The sequence below is a fragment of the Catharus ustulatus genome, chromosome 2 (assembly GCF_009819885.2).
Source record: "Catharus ustulatus isolate bCatUst1 chromosome 2, bCatUst1.pri.v2, whole genome shotgun sequence".
Taxonomy (NCBI): Eukaryota; Metazoa; Chordata; class Aves; order Passeriformes; family Turdidae; genus Catharus; species Catharus ustulatus.
Window position 1 is genome coordinate 93,217,252 of NC_046222.1, and position 12,656 is coordinate 93,229,907.

Below are 12,656 nucleotides of genomic sequence, written 5' to 3' on the forward strand. Positions count from 1 at the left end.
CAATACTAGAAATTTAGTAGCCTTGTCTCCCTCTCTGTTTTGGCTCACAGGTGGCTGTGTTTTCTGGCCTGTATTTTGTTCAGGTACAAGGGAAAATAAGCCAGATGGTGAATTTTCATTACAGTATATGATTACAGTTCTGTATTGCAAGAGTACTTTTTCACTTCCCTGATATTCTGACACTTTAACACTTCAGGCCATGACTTAACCGAGTTTTATTGTTAAATGTTTATGTAGAAAATATTCCTCACTTGATGTTATTTATCATATTTGGAACATAAATTGTACTTAGAGTATCTTTGAAATTTCTGGGGTCTTTGAAAGTATGCCTCTTCTTTCTGTAGCTGATGATAATGAGGGGGACAAAAAGAAAAAAGACAAGAAAAAAAAGAAAGGTGAGAAAGAAGAAAAAGAGAAAGAGAAGAAGAAGGGTCCCAGTAAAGCCACAGTTAAAGCCATGCAAGAGGCCTTGGCTAAAATGAAAGAGGAGGAGGAAAGGGCAAAAAGAGAGGAGGAAGAACGCATAAGACGACTGGAGGAACTTGAAGCAAAACGCAAAGAGGAGGTACCGTATATCTCACTCTGAGGATGAAATAAGGGAGAAAGTATCCTTAGTCTGTCTGCTTGTGGTGCAGTTGGTGAATTAATCCTTAATGTGTTTCTCATAAACAGGATATACTTGGGCAGCTTTTGTGTAAAGCATGCTTTAGAGTTTCTGCATGTTTATTTATCTTTTTCTAGGAACGATTAGAGCAAGAGAGGAAAGAAAGAAAGAAACAGAAGGAAAAAGAGAGGAAGGAGCGTTTGAAGAAGGAGGGAAAGCTTTTAACAAAAGCTCAGCGAGAAGCCAGAGCCAGAGCGGAGGCTACTCTTAAACTACTCCAAGCTCAGGGTGAGCAGTAAAGTCTAATAATAATTAAAACCAAACCAAAAAACCCAACCAAACTTTATATCCATTATTGCTCTGTGTTTTTTTTTTCCTATCTGGAATTAGGAGGGCAAGTAGTGAGTGATTCCATGTAAAGCTGCTCTGTTATCAAGGAAGGCAGTGTGTGCCCTCCCTTCCTCTTTATTTTTTAAGTAGGTTTAAGTGCCTGTATTTTTATCTTACACTTAGAATATCCAACTTTTTCATACAGTCTACTTGCAGTTTAAAGATGTTACTTGTGGAATTTAGGAGAAAGCACTTAAAGAAATGGTGTAGTCTAAAGACCAGGAAAAGCACACGGGCTGTGCTGAAGGTCTCGTAAGACCAGTGATCTGGATCTTGTTGATTTAATTCACCTGCTCAATTAAGCAAGTGCACTGTTTTGCTTCAGAAACAATGGGGGAAGTCCATGGAGATGTTTTTCTCTGGGGTTTGTCAGGAGTATGTAAGAGCTTTTCTGTGAAATACAATCTGTCTATGCTGGAATGAAGTAAAATTGTCCAATTTGTTGTAAGTAAAATATCCTAAATTGTTCTTGGTATCTGGTTTGTGATTAAAAAAAGTGCTGATTGTATTTGTAGAGTAAACTATCTGACACTTTACTGGTAGGTCGATGTATAAATGTAGGAATCTTTGTACCTAGTTAAATGTTTGGAGCTCTTAAACATACACAAAGGGTATTTCCCCTTGGTTGCTGCTGTAGCTATTAGAATCTTTTTATTAATGTGTCCCTACAACTGGATTTTTGTCAAATCTGCGATGCAAATCATTCAGTACCTGCAAAAAAAATTGAATGTTCAGCAGTAATTCAGTTTTTAATTTGTCTTTACACCAAACTTCTGGTTTTGATGGAATTCCTTAATATAACAGCCTCTGCTTCCTGGTGAGGCAAAGATGAAACTGGTGAATTGAACCTATATTTCAATACCTGAAACCATCAGTATTGTAAAATTAAAAAAATTTAAAACAAGAACAAACCAAAACCCAAACAAAACAAATAAAAAACCAGAAACCTCCCCACATAGAGCAAAAGAGAAAATGTTATCTGCTGAACAACCTTAAGCATTTAAGAGAAGTTCTGCCTGTGAACTACTCCAAATTGTGTGAAACCAGGACCATTGGCAGACAGGTCTTAAGTGAGTTTTTGCGTAGCAGACCTTAAATTGTTAATCCTGACATAGGTATTCATGATGTTTTATGGAGGTTTGCGATAACTTCAAACCTACAGTTGTAGAATCCGATTGTATTTGCTTATTTTTTGTTTCATTGCCATCCCCTTCTTTAGTTATCTGACTGCTTTTTGATAGCAGTCAGGAGTATCTGAAGAACTATACTTTATTCAAGTTTTCTATCTTTTGAATTCAGACTTTTAAAAAAGATAAAATATATATTGAACCTATTTTCTATTCTTTCTTCCTCCATCTTCCAATTTTGGAAAATGTGTTCTCATTTAAACCAAATTTTATGTTTATTAATTACCTGGATTTTCTTTTTAACAATTTTTTTGTTTGTTTTGCAGGTGTTGAAGTGCCATCCAAAGACTCTGTGCCAAAGAAGAGGCCAATATATGAAGACAAAAAGAGAAAGAAGCAGCAGCAGCCAGAAAATAAAGAAGGTGTAGTTTGCATATAGGGATATGTAATTGATCAGTCACTTTTCAAGACTAGCCCTTACTTTAAAAATTTCAGATGTATTTCTTGCTTAGCTATTTTTTCTTCTTTTTTTGATGTATATTTTTAAAATTTGACATTGGTTGTGTGCCTGGTTATCATTTATGGAGTGTGTGTAAAGAATTGAAAATGGTGCTTATCTGAATTATGTCAGTAATTTTTTTTCTTAAGTTTTCATTTGTAATGGAACAGTAGGGGAAGTGTGGGTAGTTGACTAGTATTACTTCATTTTCTCTTGTCTTTAAAGAAAATGAGGAGTTTTTAATGTCAATAACTGGGCCCATTTTATAAACCTACTCAAATGCTTAGAAAGCCAAATGTTTTCCAAATAAACTGGAATGGAGCTGTATGTGTAAGTAATTTTGCACTTTGAAAGTATGTAGCAACCAACTTTGTGTCTTGCAATTTCAGAAAGCGTGGAGGTAACTTCCCCAGCTGAAGATGCTGTAGAACTGGAAACACCAGTGAAAGAAGAGGCTCCTCTTCCTGTAGATCCAGGTTGGTGGGAATGCTAATAAGTTTCAAACACTTAAGCTTGTGCGTCAGTGCTGCATGATAGTTATCCTGCCTTGCTGAATGGGCCTGAATGACCATCCTTTCTTGAGGTAGTTGCCTTTTTTTTCCTTTCTCAAGGGAGGAACTAATGAAATTCTGTGGAGTAAAAGGCATGAAGCTTCAAAATGAGTGTGTAGAGGTCTCTTATTCTGGGTGAACTCCAGTGTTAAATTGGCTTAGTCACTTATCTCAAATGTACACATTCAGTGCCTTATTCACTCCCTTGACTTTTCACTTGCTTTTAAAAGTCTGTTTTGCTAACAGTTAGGTGGAGGTAGGGAGGAAATATGCCGCTTTTAGAATTGGTAGTGCAATATTCACAGTGGTGTTCTTTGTTCCAGATGTTTTGCTTTCACGAGTGCTGAACACAGAGGATATGTGTTAGCTTGTGAAACTGAGTTATTAGCAAGTTTATTAATCAGATTGTTGCCCTCATCTTTGCCTACACACAGTACTTGCTTTGTCAGAATCATATTGTACTGGACTTCTTCCTCAGCAAGGAACCTGTATCAATTTTTACTCTTACTAAGTCAGAAGAATACTGACAAAATGTGCAATTTTTGAAAACAAAGCTGAATACGTCCTGTGATTCTAACTTGACATCTCATGATTGACTTATCCCATTCTATTGCCTTAAAAGAAGGGCTTACTGGCAGAATGTTAGTTCCTAGCTAATATTCTAGCAGTGTGGAACTTAGTCTTCATTTTGGAGGGCTGAAATTTATGACACATGTGCTGAAGCAAATATATATTTTATAATGCCTCTTTTGGAGAGGGTTGTATGTTTGCATTTTTCCATTTGTCTCTTACTAAGAGCTGCAGTCTTTTCATAAATCTTACTGAATTCCATGTTTAATGCTTCTGTAATCTATGGTATAATTATGTTAAGGCACCTGGTGTCCTTTTTATAGACAATTTGTATATTCTCACTAGCTGTAACTTGTATTCTTGTTTCTCCGCACTTTGTTCCACATGGTGACTGTTAATTTGACAACTCCTTGCAAGGATCATGATTGTGGTACAGGTTTTGTGGCAGGCATTATGCAGGCACTGGCATGATATGCAGACAGGAGCTAGATAAGTAGGTTTTCCTGTGTCTTCCACAAAATTTTATCTAGGCAAAGATGCTAGCACTGCATGATTTTTGTGGAGAGAATTGGAGGTTATTTTTTAAGTATGCAGCGTCTTCTTTTTATGGACTATGGAGATAATTCTGTAGAATTATGGTAACAACCTACTTGTAAGTTGCAGTTGTCAACATGTTGAAAGAAGTGGCATCTAAAAATCTTGTGTTGCTGGACTGACTTTGTTGGGTTTCTTAGTTTCAGAAGAAAAGGAGGAAGAAGACGATACAGAAGATGGAGGTCTGGATGACTGGGAAGCTATGGTTAGTGATGAAGATGGAGAGAAAGGTGGGCATGTAAATACCAAATGTATTTTTTTTCTGATTAAGAGGCTAAGTTTTCTGTTTCTGTAGAAACAATATTTTACTTAGATTTTTCATCTGCTGTTAGATAAATTGGGAGGTAAGTATGATGTTAAATACATACAAGAACCTCTTTTCAAAAGCAGAGCTTTCAGAAGCCATGCAAATACTGCTTAAGACAACCCTTTGGAAATACTCTTATGTGCAGTTACCATCTAAAATAAATGGGTTGTCATTTTTTGTTCTTTTTTATGGGAGCAAAAATCCTTTTCTCTAATATGTGTTTAAACTATCTCTGTGAGTTTAGGAAAACCTTTAGCCTGGTATTGTATTCCTCTAGTAATAATTTCAAAGCTATAGTATTTTTATTACATTATTCTGGCAACATCTAGGAGAGTACCCCTGTGAGAAATTTTCAAAGAAGTGTGGAAATGAAATGGTGTGAAGGTTAAGTGTGCATGTGTTATAGTAAGTTTTCTTCTACAAGGAGAGGCTGAAAGAATTTGGATTGTTTAGCCTCAGATAGAGAGGGCTTTGGGTGACCTAATTGCAGCCTTCCAGTACCTGAAGGGACCCTATAGGAAAGGTGGTGAGAAGCTATTTACAAGAGCATGTAGTGAGAGGACAAGGGGAAATTGATTCAAACTGAGAGTAAGTTTAGTTTAGAAATTAGGAGGAACTTCTTTACTGTGAAAGTTGTGAGACACAGTGACAGGTTACCCAGAGAAGCTGTGGATCCCCATCCCTGGAAGTGTTAAAGACCAGGCTGGATGGGGCTTTGACCAACCTGATCTAGTGGAAGGTGCCCCTGCCCTTGGTGGGAGGGCTGTAACTAGATGGTCTTTGAAGTCCATTCAGCCCAAACCATCCTGTGATTCTATGATTTGCTTGTTTGAGAGGCAATTTTGGAAGAAAGGAAAGAATTGCCAGAACATCTATATTCCTGTGCATGTGTGCCAAAGGCCATGTTCTGTCTGTACTCAACAGCAGTGTTGAGAACTTAAGGCTATGCAACAGTGCAGGGATAATTTCTCAGATATTTTCTTCCAGTGATGGAGAAGTGTATTTCTGAGAGTGAACCTGAACAGGAGTTGGTTATTGGACTTAGCGCTTCCATAATGTCTCCATTGTTTCTTACGCTTAAAGACTATTTATTCATTAAGTACGTTTTTACTTGCCTATACTTCTGACAACTGTGCTTTCAAGTGTAATACTTGGTACACAGATACATACAGCAGAATGGATTTCATTCCAGCACAGGTGTGTTCTTCTGGTGCATCTGAGTTCTAAGGGCTGCTCATTTCTTGAGTATTTGTTTTAGTCTGGCAGCACTGTTCTGGAGAGGACATAGCACTTCTTACTTCTTGGATTTGAATGCTCTGCCATTGGGATCCAGAAGAAGAGCCTTCCTGGGAATTAGATTTAGTGTACTACTAAACTGATGGGCTATGGGTGTAGCTGGGAAATGTAACTCATCTCTAAGAGCAGTGAGCCTGCCAGCAGTGTTGTAAGGAGGAGAATTCATGGTTTTAAAGTGATCATCAACTTGCATCTTACAACTTTACAGTTTATTAAAAATAGGAAGCTTTCAAAGAAAGAAAATTACTTTTTGATAATTCTTTTTGTTTGTTTATTGAAGAATTCCTATTACAATTACTAATTTTCTCTGAACCATCTAAGAAAACCTGAAGATTTTTATTTTTTTTAACGTGGTAAAAGAGACCATTTGTAAGCTGTTGGTGTGTTATTCCTTTATAAATATTCAGACGAAGAATGTCTGAATATTTGGAAATAATGTTAAACATAGATGTGCTGATAATACTGTTCTTCACCCCACCCTAAACTTGCTTTGCTTCTGGATTCGAAACATAAGCCAGCAACTCTGAGCATGAAACACTTTTTTTTTTTTTTTTTACATTGGAAGTTGAAAAATTATCTTGACAAGCACTTATTGTCGAACCTGCTCTCAGTCCTAATTCATCTCTTGTAGTTTCTTTTGCTTTTTGATACCATCTCCCCCAGAAATGTGAACTTAGGGAATTTTTACTTCACTTTTTTTTTTAACAGAGAGCAAACCTGTCCATATAGAAGTTAAAGAACAAAACGAAGTGGATGAGGAAGAGGAGGAGGAAGATGAAGAGGAGGAAGAGGAAGAAGAGAGTGAAGAATCTGAAGATAGTGAAGGCAGTGAAGATGAAGATGAAAAGACTTCAGATGAGAGAGAGCCAGACTCCCAAGCTATTGGAAAACAATCTATGGAAAAAAAACCTAGCAAGGAAATTAGCTCTGACTCTGAGTATGACTCCGATGATGACCGCACTAAGGAGGAGCGTGCTTATGACAAAGCTAAACGGAGAATTGAGGTATTGAGATACACTTGGATTCTTGTGCTGTATAACAAACAGATCAAGTTTCAGTTAATTTTGTCAAATTTGTCAAAATGGTGGTTGTGTAGGCTAATATTTAAGCAGGTTCAGAACTTGTGTTAATTAAGGAAAAAAATACTTGGTTTTGTCTGAAGGTAAAGTATTTGTTTTTAGGTAACATGACCTCAAAAAGGGAAACTTCAGTGTTGTTCCCCTCCACCTCTATATTCCTCCTGGAAAAAGAGGCTTTTATTCTTTACAGATAGATATTTTCAAGTTTTAAAAGATGTGTCTAAACTGTTCAGTACTTTCATGGCTGCTAATGGTCTTGGTTTCCTCACCCAAGGTGCTTGTTCAGAATGCACCATCAGCAAAGCTACTGTTGGTGGACATAACAGCTTAGCCTACTAGACTGTATAAAAAGAACCAATCAAACAAAAATGTAACTGTTAGTCAAAATCTTTTGATTTCCCAAAAGAGGGGTGACAGACCTTAAATTGCCTTGAAAATGTAAGTCCCACAGCTAACTCTGTATTTGTATGTATGTAATCAAGTGAAGAGGTGAGTGTTTTTTGGTTTATACTCACCAATTTTTGTGTCTCTTACACAGAAACGACGAGCTGAAAACAGCAAAAATATGAACACTGAAAAACTCAGAGCACCAGTTATCTGTGTCCTGGGGCATGTGGACACAGGCAAGACCAAAATTTTAGATAAGGTAAGGTGTGGAGTGTAAAAGCACTGCCGTGCCTCTTGTTTATGCATTTATTTTTTTGATTGAAAACAGAATAAAGAGTGTGCTGAGACATAACTTTAGTCTCTTATATTTAAGTATTTCTGGTCTTTTTTTGTCTTTAGCTCCGCCACACTCATGTGCAGGACAGTGAAGCTGGTGGTATCACTCAGCAGATTGGTGCCACTAATGTTCCTCTTGAAGCTATTAATGAACAAACCAAGATGGTGAAAAATGTAAGTTACAACACTTTAACAACTGCATCTTAAATATGAAATGTAGACTAATGAAGGCCTTTTGAGATTTCCTGACATGAGCAGGTGTACTTTGCCCCCTCTCTAATTTTGGGGTTGATTGTTTTTTAATTCATATCATTCCCTTAGCAAAGGGGCGGCTGTCTCATTTTTCATACATTTGATTTCAGTTAATGCATTGCTGTTTCTTCAGAAAAATATGCAAATACTGTTTACTCTGTTCTGGACAGTGCACATATGTACACAGACTGCTTATTTGTCAGTATTTTGATTGTAAATTGAGACTCTTGAAACCTCTTGAGTATATTTTCTGTTAAAAACTTACCCTTTGCTGTATGTGCTGAAATTTGGCCCATTCTTGGGTGATGAATTTTATGGTGATACAGAAATAGTAACTGTTCTGTATCATTTGTCTCAGATACTATTATCCTATTTTGGTTGCAGAAGCAAAAGCTGACTGAAAAGCCTTGGTGTAGCAATGACTTTTTCCAAGATTTTACTCAACTTTGTAAACGTAAACTTAAGGGAGAGGAGAAAATCATCAAGACAAGGATGGTACATCTCACTACCTTGAAATGTTTTTTCTTCTGTAGGCTACCTCGTCTTACAGATTTTAGCTTAGCTTGTGGCCAGTTGATACCTGGAGGAATGTGCTCCATCATTTTTTTTTAGTGTTGAAATTGCTATTGGCTGATGTGGTTTATAGAGGGTGCTGGCCTTAAAATATGTATCTGGATTTTTGAAGTGCAGACTGTCAGTAATATTGCTAGCTTTTATTTTGTTCTTTTCTTGTGTAATCTCCACAAGATGGCTAATATATTGAAATGTTAGTTTGACAGAGAGAACATAAAAATTCCAGGCATGCTGATAATCGACACTCCAGGACATGAGTCTTTCAGGTAACATTTTTCTCACAATGTTGTACTTCTCAGAACTGATGGCAAAAGCATCTGGAGATATTTTTAGCAAAGTGTGAGGTCTTTGCTTAATTCATTGTTTTAGTTCTCTCTTGAAAAAAAGTCCAACAAAACCAACTTAAGTAGAGGAATTAAGTGGATTTGCTTCATTTGCAGGTGCTTTTTATATCTGGTTAATTGCTGGCCTTTTATAGCTGATTAATTTTCTGTCTTCGTGCCAATTGAGCCATGAATATCTGAAAAAGCATGTAAATAAATAGTTAGTGTAAGAGGAAAGATGGAAGCAGGAAGCTAGCTGGAAGAAAAAAGGTGAGGATTTCAGGTGACCTAAGTACTCTGCTATGAAAAATTAAAACTTTTGTCCTAGTCTCTTATTTATAGTATTCCAGTTTAAGGTAAGGGAGTTTGTAAGACTGGAAGTTACTAATTACACAAGTCATCTGAGTCTTAGCAGAGATCAAATCCATTCTAGGAACACCAGTGGCATGCAGGCAAGCCACTAAATCAGCTCTTAAGGGTAAAACATGACATGCGTAACTGAACTCACTGAGGTAGCATCTGGGGTGAAATCTTGAAAGAAGGATTAAGACTGATGTGATGTTTTTCAATAAAATGCTGTGTTGTGGGGCACTTGTTAATGTTTAGACCAGTGTCTTGGCATGGTACCTCTTACAGCTTTCAGTTTTCTAGGCCAGGTTTTGTTTGGCAACAAAGATATGATAGTCTCTTTATATTGTGTTGTATAAAATCATGAGTCTTAGTGTTTAAGCAGTATATAAAATTTCTTGTTCAGATTTTACACTCCTGCATTTCACTTTCAACTGTCTCAATTGTTGCTCAGAAAATGATCAGAACATATCTTACATTGTAAAAATACACAATAATATGACAACTTTCAGGACAATAATAGTTTCTTAGTTTTGCTTACACATTCTTTAATGTATTTTGTTAAATGAAAATTACAAATTGTCATTTGAATGATTTATATTTTTGAGGGGAAATAACTGATAAGCTTTAGCTTTTGGTTTGTCAGCGTAAGTTTGACATTGTACTTGGTATTTTTATAAAGGTTCTGTTGCTAAATGACTTTTTTTTTTTTGTCTTTTAATGTCACAGCAATCTAAGAAATAGAGGAAGCTCACTTTGTGATATTGCTATACTTGTAGTTGACATCATGCATGGTTTGGAACCACAGACAATTGAATCAATAAATCTGTTGAAATCAAAGAAATGCCCCTTTATAGTAGCTCTCAACAAGGTAGGATAGACTTTTATCCTAATAGTGTATTTCTCCACTCAAATAGTGCATTTGGCATTTGACAATTGTCTGTTTTCTTCCTTGAACTGGTATTGTTTTCTGTAAAATCTGAAGAGGTGGTTCTTGGGTCCTGTGTGTTGCATTTTTTTTGATATCCTTGATACCACAATGGCTCTACAGGACTTTTGCAGAACAGTCAGTTCTTTTTGGAGTCCTTACTGGTAAATTTTGTTGCCTTATGTAACTCCTGGAAGTTATGCTTCAGTTGTGGTTTTTTTTTCCCCCTTGTCCCTACTTCTATAGATTTGTGTGCATTTTCTGATAAAATTCCTGTTGAGGAGTTCTACTTTATTTTATCCACTGATAATAGTCAGTTTGACTTAAGACAAGCTGACTTTAGGCCATGGAGCAGTAATCACTGCTCACCAGTTGATCACTGGTGGGAAGTGTGTTGGGCTTTGCAATATTAGATGGAAAATTAACCAGTTATTTTCAGCCCTGTTTTTAGAAATCCTGTACATGAGAAATTATGTGCCTGTTTGTGATGACTTGAGGAATTACATAATATGTATATGGAAAAATTATTCATGTTGGATGACTTGGAAGCCATCTGACATGCTGACAGAGAACTGTCAGAAGGCTATTTGTGTGCAGTATAAAAATTGTAATATACTTCAAAAAATGAAAGGAGCATTAAGATTTAAGGTGGTTGAAACTGAGGAGGCCATGATATCATTGCCAAAATCAGCTACTTTTTGAAAGAACACAAACAACCTCTTGGATGGAGAGGCCTTATGACAGAGTAGTAGAGAGTTCTGTCTTGGTCAGACCTGAAGAGCTGACTGTCATTCATTGCCATCAAAGGCCTGTAGTGAGCCTGAAATAAACAGCTAAGAACTCTTGCATTTTAAGTTATAGTTGTATTATTTGACCAGGTTATAATCTGTTTCTTAAACTGTAGTTCTAATTTGTACAGCAAATAGATTTTTGGGCTAAGTCTGTCCTGCTTTGGCAGGGGGAAAATGTTTCTGAAATACAGTTGTGTCTTTTGAGCAACCCCGCTCTGGTCCCTTCTCTGTAGTAACATGGGAAAGGGTCTATATTTAGCAGTAAATTTTAAAAGCTCTTTGTAAAACTAGTGTAGCCTCTTTTCAGGAAAAACCACAAACACCTCCATGGTTTTGGGGTTTTTTTGTGTGTTTGTGGATCTATAAACAAGTTTCTTCTGAATGTTTTATTTTAGTTTTGCTGTAATTTGTGCATATAAGCTTCTTCCATATGAAAATTATTACTATTGCTTGGATTTTTAAAATCTGAAGTAATACTGCTATCCTGTCATACTGCCTGATATAAACAGAGCTAAATATAGCAGCTAAAGCAAATAAAAATGCTTTAATTTGATAACTGGAGCAGATAGATGGCTGGCTAAGTTGGTTGATAAAGTACTTCTCACTAATGATGTGGCATAAGCATAAAGACACCCTTTAGTAAGCTGCATAAGATGACATACTGCTGTATTTTCAAGATTGATAGGTTATATGACTGGAAAAAAAGTCCAGATACAGATGTAGCTGTCACCTTAAAGAAGCAGAAAAAAAATACGAAAGATGAATTTGAAGAACGTGCAAAAGCTATCATAGTGGAATTTGCAAAACAGGTAGGTTGGAATAGTCAAGGTTCTTTGCTTAAAAGTGATAGTAAAGGGGGGATGGGTGAGTGATGTGGTTTGTTTTGGGTTAGTGGGCGGTTTTTGTTTTGTTTTGTTTTTGCATCTTTCCTCAAAACAACTTGGAACATCAAGAAAACTGTTGCATCTCTTCTGACACATTGGTGTTAACCTCTCATAAACCAGACTTCATTGTTTTTACATTTTACCTAATTTTAACTGCTCGACCCTTATTGCTGGTTTGGAAAAAGATAGCTAATTGCTGTGCATGGTCAGTGGAGTCATGAATAGCAGATGAAATTTTCTCTTGCTGTTGTCTTTGGGAAAAGCCTGAGAGAATCCCATCTGTCTCTTTTTCTCTTGGATGCTGGCTGGGTATGAATCACATCAGTTCTGGGAACTTCCTCTGTTGGTGACATACAGTGCTTTGTAGAATTATCCCACACTGCTTCCAAGTGTGGATTGAGGCATCGTGTTCCATAGCATGCTGTCAGTAACAGTGTTGGCTTTTTAAATTGGGATTTAAAAAATGCAGTGGTATTTGAGCGGGGTTGAATGCTACTATCAATACTGATGTGTATATGTGCTTTTCCCTATGTAACTGTTGATCCTGATTCCAGGGCTTGAACGCTGCCTTGTTTTATGAGAATAAGGATCCCCGCACTTTTGTTTCTCTCGTACCTACCTCTGCTCACACAGGGGATGGCATGGGAAGTCTGATAGCTCTTCTCGTGGAGCTCACACAAACCATGCTGACCAAGAGACTGGCTGAGTGTCAGGAGCTGAGAGCTCAAGTCATGGAGGTAATAAAGCAACTCTTTCTTGAAATTAATGTAGAAATTTCTCCCTTCCCTGCACCCTTCCTTCTGGTAAAAAATGTGTG

At 36.8% G+C, this 12,656-nt stretch overlaps 1 protein-coding gene across 1 annotated transcript in view; it reads left to right on the plus strand.

Annotated features, from left to right (window-relative positions):
* Positions 1-12,656, plus strand: part of EIF5B (eukaryotic translation initiation factor 5B) — a 36,054-nt gene that overhangs the window by 15,219 nt on the left and 8,179 nt on the right. Inside the window, exons 5-16 of the mRNA XM_033052253.1 lie at positions 345-565; positions 742-892; positions 2,448-2,543; positions 3,010-3,096; positions 4,476-4,565; positions 6,647-6,942; positions 7,556-7,663; positions 7,804-7,914; positions 8,764-8,831; positions 9,966-10,107; positions 11,633-11,764; positions 12,394-12,576. Of these exons, the coding sequence (XP_032908144.1) occupies positions 345-565; positions 742-892; positions 2,448-2,543; positions 3,010-3,096; positions 4,476-4,565; positions 6,647-6,942; positions 7,556-7,663; positions 7,804-7,914; positions 8,764-8,831; positions 9,966-10,107; positions 11,633-11,764; positions 12,394-12,576 (1,685 nt within the window). The remainder of the gene's footprint in view (positions 1-344; positions 566-741; positions 893-2,447; positions 2,544-3,009; positions 3,097-4,475; positions 4,566-6,646; positions 6,943-7,555; positions 7,664-7,803; positions 7,915-8,763; positions 8,832-9,965; positions 10,108-11,632; positions 11,765-12,393; positions 12,577-12,656) is intronic.